This window comes from Neolamprologus brichardi, chromosome 15 (assembly GCF_056152115.1).
Source record: "Neolamprologus brichardi isolate AB-2024 chromosome 15, ASM5615211v1, whole genome shotgun sequence".
In the NCBI taxonomy this organism is placed as follows: Eukaryota; Metazoa; Chordata; class Actinopteri; order Cichliformes; family Cichlidae; genus Neolamprologus; species Neolamprologus brichardi.
The window spans coordinates 5540409-5566307 of NC_142118.1; the positions used below are offsets into that span (position 1 = coordinate 5540409).

At 39.6% G+C, this 25899-nt stretch overlaps 3 protein-coding genes across 4 annotated transcripts in view; all 3 read left to right on the forward strand.

Annotated features, from left to right (window-relative positions):
* Positions 1-1325: 1325 nt before the first annotated feature.
* hsp90aa1.1 (heat shock protein 90, alpha (cytosolic), class A member 1, tandem duplicate 1) lies at positions 1326-5930 on the forward strand. The gene is made up of 11 exons (XM_006793050.3): positions 1326-1602; positions 2535-2684; positions 2774-3140; positions 3229-3362; positions 3481-3786; positions 3872-4037; positions 4163-4353; positions 4469-4616; positions 4710-4978; positions 5094-5427; positions 5525-5930. The coding sequence occupies exons 2-11, from the start codon at positions 2535-2537 to the stop codon at positions 5632-5634; spliced, it is 2175 nt and encodes a 724-aa protein (XP_006793113.2). The 5' UTR covers positions 1326-1602; the 3' UTR covers positions 5635-5930.
* A 332-nt stretch (positions 5931-6262) lies between these two features.
* On the forward strand, positions 6263-12600 carry hsp90aa1.2 (heat shock protein 90, alpha (cytosolic), class A member 1, tandem duplicate 2). Its single transcript, XM_006793052.3, has 11 exons — positions 6263-6444; positions 7484-7633; positions 7798-8164; positions 8255-8388; positions 9971-10288; positions 10418-10583; positions 10697-10887; positions 11100-11247; positions 11358-11626; positions 11718-12051; positions 12150-12600. The coding sequence occupies exons 2-11, from the start codon at positions 7484-7486 to the stop codon at positions 12260-12262; spliced, it is 2190 nt and encodes a 729-aa protein (XP_006793115.1). The 5' UTR covers positions 6263-6444; the 3' UTR covers positions 12263-12600.
* A 2590-nt stretch (positions 12601-15190) lies between these two features.
* The window catches only part of ppp2r5cb (protein phosphatase 2, regulatory subunit B', gamma b), a 30965-nt gene continuing 20256 nt past the window's right edge, over positions 15191-25899 (forward strand). The window contains exons 1-3 of one of the 2 annotated variants that reach the window (XM_087851891.1): positions 15191-15264; positions 15779-15838; positions 20311-20476. In XM_087851891.1, coding sequence (XP_087708017.1) covers positions 15238-15264; positions 15779-15838; positions 20311-20476 — 253 coding nt within the window. In that variant the 5' untranslated portion in view covers positions 15191-15237. The remainder of the gene's footprint in view (positions 15265-15778; positions 15839-20310; positions 20477-25899) is intronic. The other variant, XM_087851892.1, reaches the window with a different exon arrangement.

Consider the following 25899-nt stretch of genomic DNA (forward strand, 5'->3'; position numbering starts at 1 on the left):
CCTCTGGTAAGTAAAGCCATTACCGTTCAGATCGGACTAGTGTATTCTAGTCGTCTGTCTTACACAAGTCTGACTTTAATTATTTTTACATGTAAGTAGTATAGTGCAGCCTATTCCAAGTGTTATGGGATGAATGGGTTTTTACAACCTCTTGCTAAACCATCACAAGCTCTCATCAACACACTGTGTCTTTGGCATACACATATTAATAAGCAGAGAAGCTTATGATTTCTGCGAGAATTTAAGTTTGGCCAATGGCCACAGAGCATAGTCAAAATTCAGTTTGCTTCACTATAAGTCTCTCTCTATCACCAAATACTTTGGATGGCATATTCTGTTTGCAATCCACAAATGAAAATCAGGAAATTAAATGGAAAGTTCTAGACATTCCTAGTAAGTTGGTCTGCAATATGCATTATGCAAATAAAGAAAAGGTAATCTAAACTTTGACAATATGCATATATAGATGTGTAAATAAGGCAGCATATGGGTTTCCCCCCAGAATTTCTGTTTGGTCAATTTATTAATCAATAAATTTATTAATAGCCCAGAACAAATTCAGAAGTGTATGAAGGTATGAGCTAAACCAGGCCCAGCCCAGCAAAGACACCACTCTGATTGTGAAATGTGAATGAGTGCACAGATTTTGAACTTTTGACTGTATTTTCATTAGTTTTTACAACTTTTCCTATTCATAAAAATCTCCCCCATAGCCATTCATACTATACAAAAGTAGTTAAGTAATAGATAAACAATTAAATTGCAGAAAAGTTCCTGTTTCTGTGTTATACTATATAAATTTGTTTTGTTTTTGTTTGTTTTTTTAGTTTTTTCTTTTATTAGTTTTCTTTTCTTTTCTTTTCTTCTTCTTCTTCTTTTTTTTTTTTTTTTTTTACAAGAAATCCATTTTAAATGTGTTTGTGATGTGGAAAAATTGAGAGACACTGTTAAAATTCCATTAAAGACATCTCAGGGATTAAATGTTTAGGTAAATGTCTTTCTCTGGTCCGGCCCACTGAAGATCAAAGTGGGCTCTATGTGTCCCACAATGAAATGAATTTAACATGCCTAATCTAAACTGTGAATGGACAGCAAGTTGCAAACAGCATCACAAATGGCTTTAAATATGAGCATATGTGGGTGCAGTGGGGCACCATGACAGCTGCTGATGGCAAAGGCAATGCACAGCTGTGGTGCTGGGTTATGCCGTCTAACAGCTATCAGTGAAGCTCTCATTGTGACTGACAGGCACTCCTTGTGACTCTGCAACCCTATAAGGGCACACCAACTTTAGAGCTCCAATGTCCCAATCGTAACCCCCTTCCAGACCATTCCTCAGCACCCCCCTGACTGTAGTGAGCATACAATCTGGAAGCTTCTGAATGGGAGCTTCGAGAAACCATCCCGTAAGTATAAAAAGACATCGTCATGCCGTGTGGTCTGCATAGAGTCAGAAGACACTCACTAGAACACAACCAAGAGAGACTTACTGCCCACAGGAGCAGCAGAGAAGCACACACTTGAAGTTCTCCAAGAAGAGTAGTCAAGCTCAGTGATACATTTGACTACTAGAGGTGACAGAAGACAAAGATTAAATCTAAGGTAAGAATGGAATCAATTTTAGAGTATACTGGGTGCTTGCACGGTTTTATGTAAAGTGAGTGATTTAATTCACATGACACTTACTGCTCACAGGAGCAGCAGCCAAGCACACACTTGAAGCTCTTGAAGAAGAGAAATCAAGCTCAGTGATTGATTTAACTATACAAAGTAACAAAAAATAAAGATTATATTCAGGGTATGAATTAGAATTCAAGGTAAGAATTAGAAAATTTAAAACAACTTTTGCTTTTTACAGTATATTGGGTGCTTTTGTGATATAACGTAATTAACTTTAACCTTTACTATCGGTTAGAATCAGAATGGTATAGTGTATGTGCTTTTCTATCAGTGTCTAAGTAGGACTGTTACAGGCATGAAGCACATGGCAAGCAAGGTGACCCAAGTATGGGACCAATGGCTTCTCAGAATCTATTCTAACAGCTGATGCAGCACATTTGCATCTTAGCTTAGTAAACTGTAAAGGAATTATTGATTCTGGATTAAATTTTTTGTTTAATCTATGAAATGTTCTTAGAAGGCCTAAAAAAATATATGCAGTAGCCCTGACAACAGACTACCCCTTCCTATGCTGAAAAAACAAAGTTAGTTTTTCTTTCATGTTTGAATTTCAAGTTGCTATTTTTTTTAACAAAAAGACTGCACACATTGGAGCTATTAGGGGTTTCCAAAGCATCTGAACACCCCCCCCCCTCCCCCCCAAAAATGCCAGTTCTCTGATTGACAGAAGGAACATGTGCGCATCAGCAGGCCATGTGGCTGCCTGAGAAAAACTTAACTGTAGAAGTTCAGAGTAAATAAATTTAAACTACAGGTGAAAATATAATTATTCGAAAACACAAAAATATAGAGGTACAATTTCTTTTTTTCTTTTTTTTCTGAAAAATGTTACCCAATATGTTCTCCCCCTTTAGATGCCTGAGAGCTCTGCACACATTATGGAGGAGGAGGTGGAGACCTTTGCCTTCCAGGCTGAAATTGCTCAGCTGATGTCCCTTATTATCAACACTTTCTACTCAAATAAAGAGATCTTCCTTAGGGAGCTCATCTCCAACTCCTCAGATGTAAGGGAAATAAACACTTCAGCATCATGTTTTCCTCTTTTTTTTGCCAAAAAAAAAAGTATTTTAATTGAGTTATCTATTCTCGGCAGGCCTTGGATAAAATCAGATATGAAAGCTTGACGGATCCCACCAAACTTGAGTCCTGCAAGGACCTGAAGATTGAAATCAGGCCTGATCTGCATGCTCGCACCCTGACCCTCCTTGACACAGGTATCGGCATGACCAAAGCTGACCTGATCAACAACCTGGGCACAATCGCAAAGTCCGGCACCAAAGCGTTCATGGAGGCTCTGCAAGCTGGAGCTGATATCTCCATGATCGGTCAGTTTGGTGTGGGTTTTTACTCTGCCTACCTGGTAGCCGAGAAGGTGACAGTCATTACCAAGCACAACGATGACGAGCAGTATGTGTGGGAGTCTGCAGCTGGAGGCTCATTCACAGTCAGGCCTGATACAGGTATGTCTTAGTCCCCTCATTTACAGAACAATTGAATCAGTCATTTTAACCCTGTCTGCCACGGTTCTAATTTTGTTGTTGATTTTAGGAGAGCCAATTGGCAGAGGCACAAAAGTGATCCTTCACCTCAAGGAAGACCAGACAGAGTACTGCGAGGAGAAGCGCGTCAAAGAAGTTGTGAAGAAGCACTCACAGTTCATTGGCTATCCCATCACACTTTTTGTAAGTTTTTAATTACACAGTAAGAACAATTATTCAATCGATACTTGATAATAACCACACATTGACTGTGATAATGGCATGGCAAAACAAATTTTAAATATGCCTTTGCATATTTAAGGTGGAGAAGACAAGGGAGAAGGAAGTAGACCTGGAGGAGGGAGAAAAGGAAGAGGAGGTTGAGAAAGAGGCTACTGAGGACAAGGACAAACCTAAGATTGAGGACGTTGGCTCTGATGAGGATGAAGATACAAAGGATGGCAAGAACAAGAGGAAGAAGAAGGTCAAGGAGAAGTACATTGATGCCCAGGAGCTCAACAAGACCAAGCCTATCTGGACCCGTAACCCTGATGACATCACCAATGAAGAGTATGGCGAGTTCTACAAGAGTCTTACCAATGACTGGGAAGACCACCTGGCTGTGAAGGTAAGCTAAATCTTATTTATCTAACATATTTAGCAACACCAGTTGCAATAATGTTATGCTAATTAATACATATCTACCCCCGCAGCATTTCTCAGTGGAAGGCCAGCTGGAGTTCCGCGCCTTGCTCTTTGTACCCAGAAGAGCTGCGTTTGACCTCTTTGAAAACAAGAGAAAGAGAAACAACATCAAGCTTTATGTGCGCAGGGTCTTCATCATGGACAACTGTGAAGAACTGATCCCAGAATACCTCAGTAAGTAACAATGAAGTAACACATAAATCTTGACGCATTCTCTCAAAATTCATAGTTATTAGTAATTGTTTTTGGAACTCAACTCCTGGCTTTGGGTAGCTGACCAGTTTATTTTCCCTACTCAGATTTCATCAAGGGTGTGGTGGACTCTGAGGACCTGCCACTGAACATCTCCAGAGAGATGCTGCAGCAGAGCAAGATCCTGAAGGTCATCCGCAAGAACCTGGTCAAGAAGTGCATGGAGCTTTTCTCAGAACTGGCTGAGGACAAGGACAACTACAAGAAGTTCTATGAGCAGTTCTCCAAGAACATCAAGGTAGGTTCATCCATCTGAATTTCTTCACCTCTAAAACTTCAGAAAAAATGTCAGTTACCAATCATCTTGCATGGATTTTAATACCATAAAATCACACGCTGTTTTTTATGTTTAGCTTGGAATCCATGAAGACTCCCAGAACAGGAAGAAACTGTCTGAGCTGCTCCGCTACTACACCTCAGCCTCTGGAGATGAAATGGTTTCCCTCAAGGACTATGTCTCTCGTATGAAGGATAACCAGAAGCACATCTACTACATCACTGGTAAGTTATTCAGTGTGGTTTATTTTCCTTTGTTTTCAAGTATTCCCCAGGAGTTTAAGTTCATTAAATACCATATTGAAATAACTTTAACAGGTGAGACCAAAGACCAGGTTGCCAACTCTGCCTTTGTGGAGCGCCTTCGCAAAGCTGGCCTGGAGGTCATCTACATGATTGAGCCCATCGATGAGTACTGCGTCCAGCAGCTGAAGGAGTACGATGGCAAGAACTTGGTTTCAGTAACCAAGGAAGGCCTGGAGCTGCCTGAAGATGAGGATGAGAAGAAGAAGCAGGAAGAGCTCAAGACTAAGTTTGAGGACCTCTGCAAGATCATGAAGGACATCCTTGACAAGAAGATTGAAAAGGTAATTTTTCTTCTTCAGAAAATGATACAGTTATTATAGTTAACATTGTTAGGGATGAGAAGTTGGCTTGACTGTGTTCAAACATACTAAAGATACTGAATTTCTATCCTGACAGGTTGTAGTTTCGAACCGTTTGGTTGCTTCCCCTTGCTGCATTGTCACCAGCACCTATGGATGGACGGCAAACATGGAGAGGATCATGAAGTCTCAGGCACTGAGAGACAACTCCACCTTGGGCTACATGACTGCAAAGAAGCACCTTGAGATTAATCCCTTGCATCCAATTGTTGAGACCTTGAGGGAGAAGGCAGAGGCTGACAAGAACGACAAAGCTGTGAAGGACCTGGTCATTCTCCTGTTCGAGACCGCTCTGCTCTCCTCAGGATTCACACTGGAAGACCCACAGACACATGCTAACCGCATCTACAGAATGATCAAACTTGGTCTTGGTATGTATATCTTTTCCTTTGAACATTCAGGTAGTAGTTAGGTTATTATACATTAATTGAGGAATTTGTTTTTTAATGGATGTATTTCTATACACAGGAATTGATGATGATGATTCTGCAGTTGAAGACATAATTCAGCCCGCTGATGAAGATATGCCAGTCTTGGAAGGCGATGATGACACATCAAGAATGGAGGAAGTTGACTAAATTATTTACTAGACTTTTTCTGGCTTTCATTTTTATTTTTGTAATTTATGTTCCTAATTTAAATGTACATTATTTTTTAGCAGAATTTCTGTTAGTAAACAATGTGCTAGTCAGAAAAAGTTGATGGAATTAATACAGACCACAGTGGCTTTAGTTTATATTGTATCGGCCACTTATAAAACTTCTGACAATCACTAAGAGTATTATTAAGTCACTGGGGGTTTGACTTATATCTCTTTTGTAACATTTTTTATGAAAAGCAATCAAATTTGTAATAAAATATATTTTAAAAATGACACCTGTCACTTTTCATTGATCTACTGCACTTTATTTTATCACTTGTTCTTGCTTCCTACAAACAATAATACAGAAAGGTGAAAAGTTGTATTAGAGAAGCGCATTATACAGCTGGCTTACATTTATCAATTACATCGTTTGATTTATCATGTATTCTGGAATTTTCAGTGAATACAGCATGGTTCATTTTAGTTTCTGCTCTCACATGCCTTACTCATTAGGCTCAGCGTCCCCTCCCTTAATCCCGCCTCCTTCTGCCAAGAAAGGCAGAGAGGCATGTACACGCACCATGATTGACAGGCCACCGGGCCAGTGAGCGGCCACCGCCGAGCAGGAGGATTCCAGACGGTTCTGGAAGCTTGTGTCAGGAGGATTTCTGGAATGGTCATAGAGGGTATAAAAACCGCACCGTTACACCAGTTTCCATAGGAGCATTAGCAGTCAACGAACCTGCGAATAAGGAAGGATCTCTACACATCTTCCTCAGGAGTTTTGGGCACACTGCAAACCAAGGTAAATACAGCCTTACCACAGACATTTGGGATACGAAAATATTACACTCCCTGAAATTCAGATTTAATAGTACTAAATGTTAGCTTATTTGACATTAATTTATAAACGAAGCTGACATTTTTGTCATGTCTGGACAGAAAGTGAGGCTAAAGTGAAGAAAGGGTGAAATCTAGTTACAGCACTTGGTCTTTAAAAACTGATTAAAAAGTATTAATATCTGCTCTGAGAATATTAATGTCAGCTTCATAAACGGTAATAAGAATTTGATTCCTATTGTGCCTCATTTCAGAATTCAAACCTGCCGGACAGTAGCCACATGGCAGGATGCTTTAGTGATGCATTTGGGAGGAAGGTGTTATGTTAAGCAGGGGTTTAACTGTTTGAACCTTAATCAAATTTCCTGTGCTAAAATTTCTGCAATATTTTTGGGCCACCTTATCCTTGTACCAGGTTTTAATTCAGTGCAAAATCAGTAGGTACAGAGTGTGCATTCTTATAATCTCGTCAGCTGTATGAGAGGCGGAGCTTTTGATTCCTATGGAAACTGCTAGAGAGTTCTTCTTGCCTCCTCGTACCTTCTAGAAACTTGCACTTCACCTGGGAAACCAGCAGGTGGAGTCATTTCTGCTGATACGGATATGCTATTCAAGCCATGTGTTAATCTCTGATTAGCCAATAACCAAGCAGAGATTAAATTCACAGTCCAAGAAGGGAAAAAAAGGTCCTTGTACCTTTTTAATACAAAATTATGAAAGTAAGCAAGAAAGAAACCCAGGAAAGTCACTATATACTACACATCTACAGAGAATTTGCTTTAGTTTGAACTGCTGTTAATTCCTTAATGTAACATCGAGGCTACTTAATAAGGATAAGCTGTAACTGCAACATCTTACATAAGAAGGATTGGCAGTGTTTTTCAAATGTACGTTGCTGGGATGCAAACATTTAGTGTCATAAAAATAGTATTTTATATTGTGTTCCAGTCACTTTAGTCAATGTGTTTTCTAAAAATCAATATTTGTTCTCCGTCTTCACTCAGATGCCTGAAATGCATGACCAACCAATGGAGGAGGAGGCAGAGACCTTCGCATTCCAGGCTGAGATTGCTCAGCTTATGTCCCTGATCATCAACACTTTCTATTCCAACAAAGAGATCTTCCTCAGGGAACTTATTTCCAACTCCTCAGATGTAGGTTTTCAGTATTAGTCTGTGTTGCTGTGTTTATTATTTAAAATAAAAAAAATTAAATTACATGCTTTTTTTTCCCTTAAGAAATTGAATTATATTATTATCAATACAGAATAAATTCTGGAATTTGTTTAAACAATTAACATTGTGTTTTGCTCCGTCAGGCACTGGACAAAATCCGCTATGAGAGTCTCACTGATCCTACCAAGCTGGAAACTGGCAAAGACCTCAAAATTGAGATCATTCCCAACAAAGAGGAGCGTTCTCTAACCCTAGTTGACACAGGTATTGGCATGACCAAAGCTGACCTGATCAACAACTTGGGCACAATTGCAAAGTCCGGCACCAAAGCGTTCATGGAGGCTCTGCAGGCTGGAGCTGACATTTCCATGATCGGTCAGTTCGGTGTGGGTTTCTACTCTGCCTACCTGGTAGCCGAGAAGGTGACAGTCGTTACCAAGCACAACGATGACGAGCAGTACGCCTGGGAATCATCTGCTGGTGGCTCATTCACAGTTAAAGTAGACAACTGTAAGTGATATAACCCAGAATTTGAAGTGAATTATTAATCATTTAACCCAGTGGTTATAAAGTATACTGACCTATGGTCTTCCTCTACAGCTGAGCCACTGGGACGTGGAACTAAAGTGATCCTGCACCTCAAAGAAGACCAGACAGAATACCTTGAAGAGCGAAGGGTCAAAGAGATTGTTAAGAAGCACTCACAGTTCATTGGCTACCCTATTACGCTATTTGTAAGTACTTAAGTCATATTTAATGATCCCATAGAGGAATTAAATTTGTAACTATTGCAGATAGCTTCTGCACTTTAGACTTCTGAGAAAGTTGCTCAATAAATCTCTGAAACACTGATATTATAAAATAGTGACTCCCTAAGGCCAGGGCTGGACTGGGACAAAGAATCGGCCCGGGCATTTTGACTACAGACCGGCCCACCAGGTATTATAGGAAAAACCATAAAGCAAAACGCTGTTGTGACAGTGATGTACACTGTCTTGTTGGTATATGTATGATTTCTATACGTTGTACATCAGAAAAAAACTTTGGTTGTAAGATTCAGATAATTATTTAATAAAAGCTAGATATTTTAAATAAGAATAAGAAAGGTTTTTGTGGTATTTGTGCCCCCCTCTCCCTGTTAATGCCCTACCTGGCCCCCTGGCAAAGCTTTGCTAGACCCGCCCCTGCACAGTTACCAGCTGTCAGCAACTTAGAAAAGGATCCTGGTGTTATTTGTCTCTCAGAAACAGTTCATAACTTCCCTTCAACTCATTCTTTCACCTAAAAGGTAAACTTGTTTCTCCATCACCTGTTCAGCTCTGATGATTCAGTAAGGATATCTCCTGGTTTCATCTTCATGCTTCCCTCTCCCCCAGATAACCAAACTGACATAATGACCAGCAGCTTTTACAGCTGTGGCTCCAGCAAACATCAGCTGATACTAGAAATTAATATTAAATAAATTCTAACAGCTGATCAAGCTTAAACGTGCTGCTGTTGTTTAACGCAACATCTGCTGGTTTCCTCTTTCTGGCGCAAAGTGGGCGATAAACAAGCAAGACAGAAAAGCCGATCAACTGATCATTGATCACTTTCACGATTGAATGAGAGAAGAAGAGACAGCTGACAGCGTAAAGACAGAAAAACTCCAGCTTTGTGTCTTTTTCCATTCTAGCTGAAGTACAGGACAAACTGTGTTCCTTTTCACCTCAATGCGAACCGCGTGATATTTCTCTGAATACGGGAAAATTCCATTTTTCAGGGGACGGTTGGCAACCTTATGAATAAAATAAAGTTCACTATCAGTAACATAGCACCCACCCAGCTGTAGAAACTCCGTCATGCTAGCTAGTACGCAGTACAAGTTATTGTAACTGACGGTAAAAACTCAGCACAACGAAAATAAACTACACCTAAACTTGGATTATATCTGACCCAGATAGACTGCAGGTCATAACTTCTTACCTGAAGTTCAGTTCACCTGACACTCGGACGGGCGGCCGCCTCTGGTCTTTGCTCCTCCTGCCTCCCCTTTCCCTCATCCACCGGGCCTCTTGTGGCAGCTCCGCCATAGCCACCACCAAACAACTGAGTTATTTTTACACATCTGCCAGCATCTGGCCAATCCATCACCTTTCATTGTTTATACTGTTATAAAAAAATAAATTAAAAAAAAATCATCGGCCCTTAAAAACGAAAAATCACCATTGGCCCACTGGGCAAATGCCCGGTATGCCCGATGGCCAGTCCAGCTATGCCTAAGGCTAAGGTGTAGGGAAATTCTTTAGTGTGTGACCAAATGTATTTTCCTTCCAGGTGGAGAAAGAGAGGGACAAGGAGGTGAGTGACGACGAGGCAGAGGAGGAGAAAGAGAAGGAGGAGGAGGAGAAAGATGAGGAGAAGGATGAGGACAAACCTGAGATTGAGGATGTTGGATCAGATGAAGAACATGACCATGACAAGTCAGACAAAAAGAAGAAGAAGAAGAAGATCAAGGAAAAGTACATTGACCAGGAAGAATTGAACAAGACCAAACCACTGTGGACCCGAAACCCAGATGACATCACGAATGAGGAATATGGAGAGTTCTACAAGAGTCTCACCAATGACTGGGAAGACCACTTGGCTGTCAAGGTTGGGCTTTTGAGATGTTATTTTAAAAATACCTAAAAATGTAGCCGTACTTTATAGGAGGAAAATTGTGTCTGATATAATGTAGTCCAATATATAATCACTTTAATTTTTTATTTTTTTGCCTAACAGCACTTCTCAGTAGAGGGTCAGCTTGAATTCCGTGCCCTGCTCTTCGTGCCTCGGCGTGCTCCTTTCGACCTCTTTGAGAACAAGAAGAAGAAGAACAACATCAAGCTGTACGTGCGCAGAGTCTTCATCATGGACAACTGCGAGGAGCTCATCCCAGAGTATCTCAGTGAGTATTAAACTATGGATTACAATTGCCCTAACAATAATAGAATTATCATAATGAAAATGACACAATGGAATCTTTAGAGTTTTAACAGTTTCCTTTCTGCTTCCTATCAGATTTCATCAAGGGTGTGGTGGACTCTGAGGACCTGCCACTGAACATCTCCAGAGAGATGCTGCAGCAGAGCAAGATCCTGAAGGTCATCCGCAAGAACCTGGTCAAGAAGTGCCTGGAGCTTTTCACAGAACTGGCTGAGGACAAGGACAACTACAAGAAGTTCTACGAGCAGTTCTCCAAGAACATCAAGGTCAGTATCCACAGCCTTGACTGAGTGAGGTGCAAGGTTACCAGATCTTGTCTTTAATTCTTTTGCTTGAATAATTCAGCTCTAGCAGTATGGATATTATAAAGTAGCTTAACAACAATTGAATGCCAGTGGTAGCGCCTGCAATTTTTTTTGCACATTCAGCTGAATAAATCTGCACTGTTGATAACAGTTGACTGTTTTCCTTATTACAGCTTGGCATCCATGAGGACTCCCAGAACAGGAAGAAGCTTTCTGAGCTGCTGCGGTACTACACATCAGCCTCTGGAGATGAGATGGTGTCCCTGAAGGACTATGTCACACGTATGAAGGACAACCAGAAACACATCTACTACATCACTGGTGAGGACACTTTTAAAACCGCCAATCAAAAGCATGCGTTCGGCAAACAAAACTTGTCTCATGTGGGCAATATGGCATGAATGAACAACATTATCATGTCTGCATTTCAGGTGAGACCAAAGACCAGGTTGCCAACTCTGCCTTTGTGGAGCGTCTTCGCAAAGCTGGCCTTGAGGTCATCTACATGATTGAGCCCATCGATGAGTACTGTGTCCAGCAGCTGAAGGAGTTTGAGGGCAAGAACTTGGTTTCAGTAACCAAGGAAGGCCTGGAGCTGCCTGAGGATGAGGAGGAGAAGAAGAAGCAGGAGGAGAAGAAATCTCAGTTTGAGAACCTATGCAAAATTATGAAGGATATCTTAGAGAAGAAGGTTGAAAAGGTAAGCTGATGAAACCAAATGACAATATAACAACGGAATTTGTTTTATTGTTCAACTGATTGATACCGGTGGCTTTTGTTTTCCTCTGCAGGTCACAGTCTCCAACCGCCTAGTTTCTTCCCCTTGCTGCATTGTCACCAGCACATATGGATGGACGGCCAACATGGAGAGGATCATGAAGGCTCAGGCGCTGAGGGATAACTCCACCATGGGATACATGGCAGCAAAGAAGCACCTTGAGATCAATCCTGACCACCCAATCATGGAGACCTTGAGGCAGAAGGCAGAGGCCGATAAGAATGACAAGTCTGTGAAAGATCTGGTCATCCTTCTTTTCGAGACTGCCCTGCTCTCCTCAGGATTCACACTGGATGACCCACAGACCCACTCCAACCGCATCTACAGAATGATCAAACTAGGTCTTGGTGAGTATCTGTTAAATCTTGTATCTTTTGGTGGTATGTTTGCCAGTAAACGAGTTACCCCTGCTTTGCTGACTGATCTGCTCCTATTTTCCTTCCAGGTATTGATGAAGATGATGTGACATCTGACGATAACACCTCTGCACCCACTGAGGACATGCCCCCTCTTGAAGGGGAAGATGATGACACATCTAGGATGGAAGAGGTGGACTAATCAGCTTCCATTTCCTGTTTAGATTTTAAAAAAAAACTAATGTTATACAAAAATTAATGTTAAATGTTGTAAATGAGCCTGGAATGTCTGTTCCTAAACACTTTTGATGACCAACGTAACTTTATTTCCACTTGCGTTGACCACATGCAGTTCAGTCATTCCTTTAGATCTTTAGAGTTTTCAGATCGTCATTTTTGTTTTTGTATTGAGTTGTATTGATGCATTTGTTCTTTTTGTATTTGACATTCCAAATTTTGTTCTTTATTGTAAATATAACAAAACACAATACTGTTATTTGAAACGGTGCAAAAACCATTAATAAAGGTTTACCATGTTAAGCTATTTGGTTACTTGTATTGTTACTGATGAGTGAACACAAGTCTTATGTATAGTATGCTGCATTTTTTTAGATTGGACAAGTGGGTTAACCTGTCCACTATATATATATATATATATATATATATATATATATATATATATATATATATATATATATATATATATATATAGAGAGAGAGAGAGAGAGAGAGAGAGAGAGAGAGAGAGAGAGAGAGAGAGAGAAAATCAATGAAACTATTAGTGTTCACTTGTAGTCGAAGAACTGCTTTAGACTTTGTTCTCAACAAGTAGGAAACTATGTCAAAAGGGTTTCTTAATTCAGCTCAAATGAAGTACAAACATTATTTTAGAACCTTTTTTTTTTCTCACCAGGATTTTTTTAAAGACATTTGTTATCCATCATTTGACAGAAATTTGTATCTTGATAAATATAAAGTGATGATGTGACGTTGTAATTTCCATGTTTGAAGTATACTGTTTTCATTTACAACCAGTGAAGTCAACACTGTTTACACATAAGCTACCAAACCAATGCTTGTTTAAACAGAGTGAAAGAAAGGGAAGAACCACCCCTTTTTTCTTTGCTTCATATGAATGAAGCATTGCCCTTGGGCAGATTGTTTGCTCTCCAGTTGCCTTTTTAGATTCTCCATGGAAAAAGCAAACAATCTTGTGTAATAAAAAGCTAAATGCTTGAGGGGAAGTCAAGCAATAGCAGATAAGTCTGATAATTATGCCTTTATTGGGAACGAATTGAAAGAAAGACAAACGGGGAAAAGCCAAAAGAACTCGAGGCTTCTTTTTTTGGCTATAATTTGGGAATTTGTTCATTTTTACGTAACCTCACTGAAGTCTTTTCCACAGGACTGATATTTCTTGCCAGATTGAAGCTACAAGGATATAGATGTTTGTGTTGAAAAAGTAAAAGTGGACAGAGAAACTCCTAAAGAGGAAGGAAAGGCTTATATAATACATCATTGCTGTAGTCAGATTCTTCCAAAAATAACTTCCTTTTTTTGTCTCCTCTTCTACTTTTCTGCTTCTTATCTATCTTTAAGCTTCTTCTAAGATACAAATGATCAAATTAAGGCTCACCCATTTTGTTATTTGTGGAAAGGCACATGTTTAACTCATAAGTCTGTAAATGTTCTCAGTCATCCAGGTCATCGCAGTCTAAGGAGCTTGGGAAGAAAAGAGTCTGGACTCTCCACCATTTTACCCTATAACTGAAGAAGCTTCTCGGATGAGTAGTGAAACATCTTCAAGCAACCTAAAGAAGTCCAGACGCTTTTCTTTCCAAGCTCCTTAGACTTTAACTCATAAGCTTAAACATTAATTTAGATATTTTCATGCATTCCTCAATGCTTTTATCCTATATGTCCAAGTCATTTTACACGTGTGGGTTCGTGTTAACCACCAGTAGATGGCAGTCGTTATGTATTCAACGAAGGTTCTACCAAGCTGTTCAAATATTCTAGAAAGGTCCGGCCTAGGGGTCTCAACCAGCTGAAAGAAGAAGGTAGGTAAAAACGGAAAATTATGACCACTAGGGTGATCGTGGCTCAAGAGTTGGCAGTTTGTCTTGTAATCGGAAGGTTGCCGGTTCGAGCCCCGGCTCCGACGGTCTCGGTCATTGTGTCCTTGGGCAAGACACTTCACCCGTTGCCGCCTGGTGGTGTTCAGAGGGCCCGGTGGCGGAGCTTCACCTCTGTCAGTGCGCCCCAGGGCAGCTGTGTAGCTTGCCACACACCAGTGTGTAAACGACTGAATGTAGTGTAAAGCGCTTTGAGGTCCGTAGGGACTAAGTAAAGCGCTATATAACTATAAAGGAAAATTATTTTGACACATAACGAAGATGGGTCAGCCTGGTATAAAATGTTATAATTTGTTTTCACCATCCGAGTCTACCCAAAATTCTGCAGTATACTACTACTTCTACTGCTACCACTACTTTAATAATAATAACAACTTTATTTATATAGGATTTTTTAAACCTAGTAACAAATTACTTCACAGTTTGGATAAAATCACTCATTAAAGAGAATTCTACATATTCAAACACATGGTTATGCATTCATTCCTGCACTACACTCACACACACGCATTAGAAGAACAAGAGCCAAAAACACTGAGAGAAACATTAAGGAAACGCAAACCTATGGAGACGAGTTTTTAGCAGATTCGCTCCTGAAACTGTGGTATGTGCCAGGATTGTGATGCTCAAAGATTTTGGAGGAAAAATTGAATGAAAAGGAATAAGTAAAATAAAAACTGTACCTGAACATGTATCTGTAATGAAAAAAATATACACTACCAATTCATTATGAGGGGGTCATGTGGGAGGTACTGCTTGATTTTCCATGGAATGACCATAGGAAGTATGCTGTCGATGGCTGTAATCCAAAGTATCGGAAGCCTGTAATCCCATGTGTTGCTGTCCTGTCACCGGCAGGGTGCGCTCTCGGTGCCTTTACGCTGGTCATCGTTAGCGTGACGCGCCAGAGTCAGCTGACTGAAAACAGCCAATCACAGCGTAAGGGCAGACTGAACCGCCTTGCAGTGTGCTGTCCTGAGAGTTGTCAAGGTTTTGGTTGTGGAGTATCCGTGAGGGGAGCAAGGGCGGTTACGCTTGTACAATGCCGAATAAAACGAAAAAAGATAAGGTGAGTTAGACAAAAGCTAGCTGGCTGTGTCGATAGTGAATAAACTTTGCACGAGTTACATTTCATTGAATTTATTGATAATGTGCCGGGTGTATAATACGACATTTTGCTACCAGCGCAGTGTCCCATCACACAAACGTTAGCCAGCCTGCAATTATTACCTGCTAGCCCTATCCTGCCATCATGTTAGCACTTGGCACGTTGTGCAGTGTTATGTAAATAGAGCACCCTTATCTTAAAGTGATACTTACATTGCACGTGTGTGTTATTTTGGTGTAAATTTAAGGACTTTTAGAAGCTGAAACCTCGGGTCGTGTAACGTGAGCTAGCTAACAGCAGACTTTACAGTGTGGTTAAACAGGAGTGCGAGACTGGGTGGGCAGGCATGCTATATTTAGCTTGGATTTGTGCAAGGCGGCATTCACCGATTGCATTCACCTGATGTTGTCAACCAATATAAACTTCATTTAATTAAATCAAGTTTTTAATCTTTTGATTTAAAATGTTTTTGCAGGAGTCTCCCAAGTCTGGCAAAGTGGGGAAGAGTGGAGGACAGGAGAATTCAGAACATGAGGTATTCTAACAAGGAAAACCACTCTAAGAACACATAACTTTATTTTTATTTAAAATGTATTTAACCCTCAAATTGGGACGTTTGAGATGTCAGATCTCGTTTGTGATAGTCCCCTGCCCAAGAGAACAACTCAAACAGAATGAGCATATACATTACCAAAGACCCTAAACACAGAGCGATATATAACATTCGATTAGATAGAGAAAGTAGAAACTTGTAAATGATATATTAAAAGCTAAACAAGCAGTTAAAAAAACCAACACACCCTAGACTCATCACAGATCAAACAGGGACCGCAAGGGTTGGGGATAACCTTTTCAACTTGATGTAATTACCTCCAAGTCATTTAAAATTAAATGGAATTTAGTGACACCAGCTTTGCAAGAGGAGTATTACATTATAATTGGATTATTACTGCATGATAGTGGTCTCCAGTATTAGTGATTGTGCTTACAATAGAAATGAACGTACATGCTGAACTTATTTTTTCAATTTAAAAAAGATGAAGAGGGACACGATAAAGCTCATCAGGTTTTGTGTATATCTAGTTTATTGTCTTGTTATCAATTCAGTGTTTTGCAGATTACAATTTATAATGTTGCTCCTGAAGTGCCGATTCAGAATACTTAAATGCATCACAAAGGCCTCCACAAACCATGATGCCTATGTTATATACTTGTGGAGAAATTGTATATTTTTCACTTGACAGCAAGTACTCATGCAAAAGGACAGGAAGCCTCCTGTGGAGTGGAACAAGAAAAGCTTATTCTATTTTAGGTCTCATGATTCTTTGAACTCATCAGGGGAAAATTCTTCTTTGTGACCAAATTTGCTGTAGCGAGCAAACTAATGATGGATGTGAGTCACATGAACACCATAGTGAAATATGGGAGTATGGACTACTTGTGTTGGCCATCTCAATTTGAAAATCTCAGTCCATCACAACTGTGGACTTACTGTAATATTGGAAAAACATGAACTTTCTGTCATTTAATTGTTTATCTCTTACTTAATGGCTTTGTAGGAGTATGAATGGGAGTAGGGAGTGATTAATCAATAGGAATCTATGAACTCCTTCATATTTTCTAAAGCTGTCTGGCCTGCAGGATTGGAGTCTTTGCCATTCTCATTCTGGTCCCTGGGCCTTACATTTGACCTCCCTGTACTAATAAAACTAGTAAAATGGGATGATGATAATGACTGAACTTTAAAATCATAATCTCATAGCCGCATAGCCTTGGATCTTTAGTGGACTGGTGAGTGACTTCATGTGACTCAAGCTGCTCTCTTTTTGATGTTGATACCCTGTTGCTAAATGTGTCGTTAACACCAGTTTAGGGCATGGCTGAGTTCATCAATATTTCACCCATAATTACATGGTTGACCTGTCATACAGCGGCTTTAAGCAGAAAGCTTTACTTCAAAACACAAATTTTATTCAACATTCATGAAACTGCTGCCTTGTGATTTTTCTAAAGTAGGATAGCTATAGCTATTGCTATTCATACACCACTTGCTACTAATGCATTGATCTATGATGTTCAGTAATAAAATTCCTTTGAGGAGTGATGTGTTGTGACTTGCTATAAAACCTTTTTGCTTACATCTGGATTAGGACGCATCTGGGAAAATTTATCTTTGGCCCTCATAACAAAATTGTTCAACATTGAGTTTGTCCGTCTGCATTACTAGCATCTCATGTGAATCATTGCTTTGTTGTGCTGCACAGTCATACACTGCTTGTAAAAAAATAAAATAAAATATGAGGAAATTCTGTGGCACCAGGAAGATAGCATAGTTTAAACAATGTTTAGTGTTTCCCTATATGTGCAAAAGTTCACTTCAAGCTCAGTGTGAGAGTCATTACTTTGTTCAGTTGTCATTTATGATCCAACTACATTTTCTTTTCTGCTGTTTTACTGTGTGTTTGTGGGGAGGAGCTACCCACACTGAGCAGAGAAAAGGAAGATCTGACTTCCTTCATTCCTCAAACAACTAGAGGCTTTTTTTTTTTTTTTTAAAGGAAGGCAAGCATTTGAATGCAGTTATGTGCGTGTGAAATGAGAGCCGGCAGCTGTTTGTGCTGCCTAGAAAGCAAAAGGTAGTCCTGCTCTTGCACAGATTACAATGTTCTCAACCAGGCTGTATTCCGGTGTCACCACAGATGGACTGAGCTTAGGTGGCAAGGTCTTTTGAAGTCTGCCCAAATACACTTGACTCATTTTAACATTTACATATTTTTCTTTTCATCCTTTCAAGAGACACCCCCCCCCCCCCCCCCCCGTGTCCGATTTGCATATAAACCACAAAGGCACACATACACACAGATTATGGTCATGGCAGTTACTCAAATTTTCTTATTGTATACAATATGCAACTTGAGTTTTTACAGTAGTCATTCACACTGGTTCAGTGTTATTGTGCCAAGAGATCAGATTCATTTTTATGAGCTTCTGGACTTGGCCCCGAAGCTGACATCCAGCATGTCACACTGACAACAAAAGGTTTTGAAGCTTATCAAATGCCTATGATTATGTTTTTACCATATTATAAAAACATGAAATGAAAACTTTAGACCATGACTGTACGAGCTAAATCTGTGGGAAACACACTATTTTATTGCCTTGTGTTATATACACAGTCCAGTTTATTGAGTTATAAAATCCACACTTGTCAGTTAGCAGATAATTTCATTAAGCTTTATATCTATTTCAGAACTTTATGTAGTTATGTAGTTAAAGCTCTGATATACAACGCAAATATACATTTGCGTTGTATATTTACAATTACAATAAAGGCCGTATCTGTTCTATTTTAAAACCTGTCCTTTAATGACAGCTGGTTAACAATTACATATATTAGTCATCCTTGCCGACCTACCGAAATTTTTTTTTTTTTCAAGCTGAAAGTTTCAGCCTCTGCCAGCATTAGACTTGCGTGTCAGCAGCCATGTATTAGATCAGCTAGTGCACCAACCTGTGTCAAATTAAAATCGCTGGGCTGCAAGCTGTTGCCACCGCCCCCACCCTTCCTTTTTTCCCATATGCTCTGTCAACCAGCAATGCAGAACTGTAAAGGCTGTTATGTAATATATATGTAGCTTTCATTTGGCTTGTTGTCAGCAACCATAACTGACAAATGAACATTTGAAGCATTAAATGAGAAGAACCATAGATGACAGATGTTTCTACTTTGGCCTAATATACTTACACGAGTTAATTCAGATCTTTCCAGTACATTAATATGTAATCGAGTTCATAGCAGAGGTCAGCACAGCGGTATTTTCCACTACACACAACAGCTTTATAGTGGCACAGACTGATTGTCTGTCTTGTAGTGTGGCTCAGACTGTGGCCAACTTTGTCTGGGTCTTAAGTGAATTTGATAAATCTCTTGTGACTCAGACTGACACAGCTCCACAGCTGCATCAGGTGAATTAAGCTCTGTGTCATCAGGTCCACACTGATAAATGGATCCTAGTAGGAAGGCTGGATCAGTTGAACTTGCTGCTTTCAGGTGATCCCACATCAGGATGATGCACTATTGTAAAGAGCAATTGTACATTAGAGTAAGTGTAATTGTACATTTGGTAAACAGTTTTGTTTTTTTAATGAGCATTTTGTCAAGTGGATGGCAACTCAGTGTATATAATAGAGGTGGGAATCCCCATACATCCCACGATACGATATTATCACAATACTTAACGCACGATACGATATTATTGCAATTTTTAAAAATATTTTGCGATATTCAGATTCTGTACATAAAAGTAAACTTTATCAATATTCATTTTATCTAATATCAAAGTCTCACACTCAGTCTTTCTCTCATTTCAGTCGGTTTTAATGTTGACAAACTGAACGGTTTGTATTACAGTCTAGTCCAACTTAACTGAATGCAACCATCTGGTACAATTATAGCTATTCTGAACTATGCAATTTGTGAAAACTATACAGCCCATTCAGCAACTGAAGAATTTGAAAGTAAATTAAAACAAAATATAATTTTACATTAAATAAAAAAGTTTTAAACTTAATTAAAATAAAACAAGCAAGAGGAGTGAAAAAGTAAACTGTCATGTTTATTGCTGCCATAAAAAAAAAGTTAAACACATTTGGACAGTAAAGGAATGTCAGGATTCTTGCTCAGAAAAAGGAGCTGATCAACATGCTCTGAAGTCAGAGCACAAACATTTTTGTAACAAAATATCGATTTCTGCTGTCCCTGTATCGATACATTATTAGCAAGCAAAATATCACGATACTACACAGTATCGATTTTTCCCCCCACCTCTAGTATATAATTAAAAGTACCAGTTGTGCTCCTTGGCTGGTGGCTGCATGCACACATTTTTATTAGATTTCTACAGAGGTTCATTCGCCCATATTTTATACCTGCATATTTTTTTTTTTTTTTTAGTGTGTCTTTGCTCTTATGTCCGTGTAACTAATGTGTGTTTTCTCTTGTTTCAGCAGAGCTCTAACAGGAAGACTAGCAATAGTGTTCCTCCAACAACTCAGCTACTAAAGGGGAAGCAGCCAGGTTCCCAGACACCTGTCAAAAAGGACAAGAGGCAGAGCTCCTCTCGCTTCAGCTTGAGCAACAACAGGGAACTGCAGAAACTTCCTGCTTTTAAAGGTATTCACCTGTGCAACAGTCTGAAATCCATTTCATGTAATCACATAATGAACTACAGAGTGCGCTCGATTTGGGAGAATTTGCATTTGTTATGTATTCATAGAGAACGGAGTTGAGGTAATGTTTTCACGCTTCGGGGTTTTGCACAGAATTCAAGAATCAAATCAACCAAATTTGGCAGGTGGAGAAAAAACTACCTGGTCTGCCTGTGTATGTTAATATGTAAGAAATGTCTCAAATGCAGATCTAGATAAGTGCACACCTCACAGAATTATGTACTAACAAGCACATACTCAATTATTTAGTCACTCCTTCCCCACAGAAGTGCCCATGAGCATCCCTTGCTGCATCACCCCCATTTTAATACCAGGCTGAACATGACATTATGCAATATGTGGAAACAAACAGAGGACAAGCATGGCATGGATTTTGCTCTGGATTTAACCCAAGCATCTATATTTAGTGGTAATCCAGAGATAAAGCTTTAATTCCACGGCCCTTGTGTTTCCGAATGTTGCCAGTGAGCAGATAAGACATGTCTGCCAGCTACTACTATTCCTCCTGCTGTCTTTCCTCGTGAACTTTACAGATGTATATGGATATTTAGTGTCCAAGTTCAGTGCCAGATCCAAAGCAATGAGCAAACACTGCTGCGACACATTAAATGCATATTGTCAGCATTGTCCTGTGTATACATGGATGACTGCACGCATCATTTCTCAGTAGTTTAATTATAGTTACCTAACATAGTGATACGCTTTATAGACAGTTATATTGACATTGTTAGCTGTTAAATAATCATGTAATTAAACTTCAAAAACAATTTTATAACTGATAGTGGCAATGGCACAACAGGAATTGGTTATACTGTTTCTGTTTCTTTCTAAATGTTCAGACTCAGGAAAAATATGAATCTCGTAGGAAAAGGGTATTTTAGTGGTCCCCAGATGACTATTAGTAAGTGAAACAAAGTTGGGACATTGGAAATGTGCCCGACACTTTCAGAGTGGGTAGGGAGAATTATCCATCTCCTTTCAAGGACAGATATTTCCTGGATTGTTAGATTATTTACAGTTGATGCAACAGCAGTGTAAAGTTTATGGAACTGTTGTAACCCCGAATTGTGGTGAATGCAGTCTCGTTGGGTTACTTGCTCAAAAGTTTCTGTATTTGGTAAAGGATATTTTTCTGTGCCGTGTCTGTCTAGCAAACATTGAACACTCAATGTTGTGGACGTTCTGGCACTGATGCCGTGTGTGCAGAAAAGAGCGCTTTTGTTTTTGTTTTTCGTCATCGGTGGGAGGCTTGTAAGCTCACAGTAGAGCAAAGGCAGCGTTCTTCAATTTACGAATGTTATTTCTGTTTTTGGAAACCTTGGCAAGTAGAGCAAAGTTGGATTTCCTAAGGTGGCAACATGATAACAGGCCATTTATTGTTCATTGTGTCTTTTTGCTCTGCCATAAAAAAATGATTGTGTCTTTATCTTAGCTAGCCGTTACCTTTGTAACGTGTGAGGAAACCAATAGGCTTAACTTCATTTCTGATACAGCCTGCTCACTTCCCACACCCCAATGAGAGCTTTGATAACATTCTGCAAAACATTATCCCACAGTGGCCAAGTAGATGTTATCACTTAGTCCTGTCCAAACAGGCTCCTCGCTTGGCCTGTTTTCATTCCAGGCATGTTCACCACCTCCTGATGGAAACACATGTCCGTGAGCCTGTCCCGCAGAGCCGCAAAGTTGAGGCGAGACTTAAAAACCCTGACCAGAAGCAGGCCTTTCCCATGAACTTCCAGATTCATGTGTGCTTTCTTTGACTGTATGGTTCAAATTTTTGCATTTGTTTGGACGATAGTTTGGTTTCTGTTGAAACTCGATGTGGTGAGCTGCCGTTTTTTTTGTGTGTAGATTTTATAAGACAAAATACACAAATCCAAACTTGTGTTTTTGTGTTTGGCATAATGTTTAGCTGGAGATCTGTCTGACTGAGGCAAGTAAACAGGAGATTAATTCCTCTTTCTTTGTCTCGTTGCAAGTGTTATATACATGTGCCAAAAAGCACAGAACAACAACAGTTGCTCCCTCTGTATGGGTTCTCTTTTAAAGCAGGAGCTCTCCTTCATGGAGCCTTGGTCTCACAGGGTTTGGTGCCACCTTGTGGCTAGAGTGTCAAATATGAGAGGTGATGTTGAAAGACATAAGTATATCTACTTGTAACCAGAGTTTTAAGTTTAAAAACAGATAATACTTAGTTAACATAGTGTATGAAATTACATGGGATTTACAGTCCTTAGCTTTTTAATGAGACGATGCTTGATGGCAATGCAAAACTTTTCCATGTTCCTTTATAATGTGAAACTGTTTTAAGGGGCACTTTAATGGATATAACTAACAGTCGGCAGACCGCAGATATGCAAACATTGTACATAATGTAAAAAAGAAAACATAAGGAAAATAAAACACTTAAACAGAAGGACACCAGGAAAAGCCTTACAAAAACAACATAATGAAATCATAATGACCGAGAATGTTTATTAGTCTGTGAACAGTAGTTCGTGCTAACTCTGAGATATGTTTTACTGAGTAAACAGTTGGATGAGAGAAAAATTGTGTAGAGTAAAATGTTACAGATAGTGACGAGGCTAAATGCCTATGTCACGGCAGATTCTGGTGGGTACAGGATATAAAATATTATTTTTATTGTCACAGGTTAAGTTGGGACATTTCTGCTCTTTTATAAACATGTAGCTACTAGTATTCAAAGTAGTTTGGATTTAGTTTATGCTTCACAAATTGTTATATGTTTCTCCCGTTGTTGTGTTTCTCCTGTTGAATGAGCGTAGTTCATTGTAAATTATTAATTGTCTGAAATGAATCTTATCGGTGAGAACGGTACACGGGCTTCAGCACTAGTCAAAGACACAATGGACACAAATGACGAAGCACGGAGCAGGGACAGCTGGAGACTAGGGATGGGTACCGGTATCGGTTCTGACATAAACGGTAGTAACCAGACCGAAAAGCAGCTCACATTTCGTTGCTTTATTTCGGTGCTTTTTTTTTCTGAGCTGTGATACACTTTAGATTCTAGCCAATCATTTTACGTTTCCGAGGATAGTAGGCGGGGCCAGGTACGTACGTTCTTTTAGAGCAGAGCTACAGATTAAAAATGCCCAAGGCGAAGCAGTCTGGCTGTACTTCACAGCAAAAGATGCAAACTCAGCAGCCTGCAACAAGTGCTTTAAGGTGATACTGTGCAAAGGAGGTAACTCCTCGAATCTGATGAAACACCTGGCGACGCATAGCGTTTTTTTAAAAGCCGAGAAATGCGCCATATTTGATAGCTTGCTGCGAGACCTCACACCGAGCGCATCTACTGCGGGTGTGGTGCCTGTTATCGGACCCGGAGTTAGCAACATCCCCCAAAAACCTGAAGAGGAGCGTCCTGGCCCCTAGCCCTGCCAGTGTAGCAGAAATGATGACGGATGATGATGGCAGCAGCAGCCGTTCTTCTCTGCGTGAGTAGCTTAATGTTGTTAGTGTAATTTACGTTCAATAGGCTAACCACGTTATTACATTAATGCATGTAAGGTGAACTAGCAAACACCATCATAGTTGCATGCGGCTGTCTTCTTGTTTGATGGCAGATACTCCCTTCACCCTGGCCAAAAAGGCTAAAATGACCAAAGAAAAAGTGGGAAACAGCTAAACATGAGAGGTTTTTGGATAAAGTTTGTTTTTTTTCCTCCATTGTTTAAGCACTGCTTCCAGCCAAGAGTGATACCATATATGCCCTATAGCTGCAGAAAAGGCTAACATTGTTATCTTTTTACAAAAAAACAGCTGAACATGAGAGGTTTTTGGACAAAGTTTGTGTTCTTCATTCTTTAAGCACTGGTTCAAGCACCGTTTAAGCACCGGCACCGTTTCAAAAGTACCGGTTTGGTACTGGTATCGGATAAAATCTAAACGATACCCATCCCTACTGGAGACAGTGGGCTGTCCCAAGTCTAATAAGCTGCAGTGCTTCTGACAGTTCACAGAATATAAGAAATCTGCTGCTGACATGTTGGTGTGACATATCACAGGGGACTTTCAGAGGTTCATGCCTCAGAGGGTTGGAGCTATTTTTTTTGGTGTCACACTGTGTACCAACAGCTAGTTATGTTTGACTTCTTCAGTGTACAGTCATCTTCATTTTGAGGGATAAACAGTAAAGATGACAGAAGTTATATGGTCAGCAGTTATGTTTTTTTAAGCATTTTTTCAGTCTAGCACTAGGGAGACAGGATAATGACAGGAAACATGTGAAGATGTTAAAACGAAATAAGTTGTGTGTTTAGTTCTGCTATTGCTACCTGTAATACAGTTGTTTAGTAGGTGTCACTGACTGTTAGCAGAAAACACAGGTCTAAGTCAAACTACTAAAGTGTACGTCAGTCAGTTTTTATTTTTGTGAATCAAAATGTTGCTTTTACTGCGGTTGTCTTTTAATTACATTCTAAAGCTTCCAGGAAGTAATCTTAACGTTAAATCAATACTTGTCATGTCATGTCAGAGAAACGTCTTTAACTTTGAATACATGTGCAAGCAGAAAAAGGCCCCTACAACTAGGAGAGAAACTTCCCGGGTCAGAAATTTCATATGAATAAAAATACAAAAAAAGTCACTGGCAGTGATCATGGTGTTAAAACTGCTCAAGCTGTGCACTGGTTTTGCATGATTGGACTCTTCAGCATTGCTTCTAGAAGGGTTTTGTAGCTAGAAGTCAGAGAATGAGACACATTGCTATATTTAAGCAGTGAATATTTCATTTATGCATCAGCAACATTCAGAAATGACAGGATCCTACTAAAAAACATGACACTGTATCTGAATTGGTGGTCTTTTGTTTGGAAGAATAGTAAATATTGAAAATGGTATTTAATTAATTCACACACATGCCAGTTTACTGTATCTGCAGGTCTAAAACTTGTTTTTGGACTTTGAAAAACGTTTTAAGCTTTTAAACTGTTGTACATATTAAAATAACACATTCCTCAAGTTACCAGGTTTAATCTGCAACATTAAATGCGATCTCCAAGCGTGTTTATCTTGCAGTCATCAGCCACAGGTGTTTTCCACTTGTGCAACATTTTTAGTGGCACAATGAACAAATCTGGGCTTTGTTTCTTAATATATCTGCTTCTAATGTGACTAATACAGATCAGCATGTATCATCGCTTTGTGATTCATCTTTGTGTTACGAGAAGAAGAAAAAATAGGTTGGATCTTGATAAAGATGTCTCTATCATTGGAAGCTGCCTAAGTTCAGCCACTGTTTAAAGAGCCTGTGTCCTCAGCTGCGTCGATCAGTCTGTTTCTCCAAATAGATCGGAGCCTTAAGCATTTACAGAGGACCATGACCTTGAAGACCAGCAG

What these genes read in the sequence shown, in the direction of transcription:
- hsp90aa1.1 (XM_006793050.3), top strand. Translation starts at nt 2,535, where the DNA reads ATGCCTGAGAGCTCTGCACACATTATGGAGGAGGAGGTGGAGACCTTT. An exon ending in CACAGTCAGGCCTGATACAG is followed by an intron (nt 3,141 to 3,228) that starts GTATGTCTTAGT and finishes TGTTGATTTTAG; the next exon opens with GAGAGCCAATTGGCAGAGGC. An exon ending in GCACATCTACTACATCACTG is followed by an intron (nt 4,617 to 4,709) that starts GTAAGTTATTCA and finishes TAACTTTAACAG; the next exon opens with GTGAGACCAAAGACCAGGTT.
- hsp90aa1.2 (XM_006793052.3), top strand. Translation starts at nt 7,484, where the DNA reads ATGCCTGAAATGCATGACCAACCAATGGAGGAGGAGGCAGAGACCTTC. An exon ending in GCTCATCCCAGAGTATCTCA is followed by an intron (nt 10,584 to 10,696) that starts GTGAGTATTAAA and finishes GCTTCCTATCAG; the next exon opens with ATTTCATCAAGGGTGTGGTG. An exon ending in AGTTCTCCAAGAACATCAAG is followed by an intron (nt 10,888 to 11,099) that starts GTCAGTATCCAC and finishes TCCTTATTACAG; the next exon opens with CTTGGCATCCATGAGGACTC.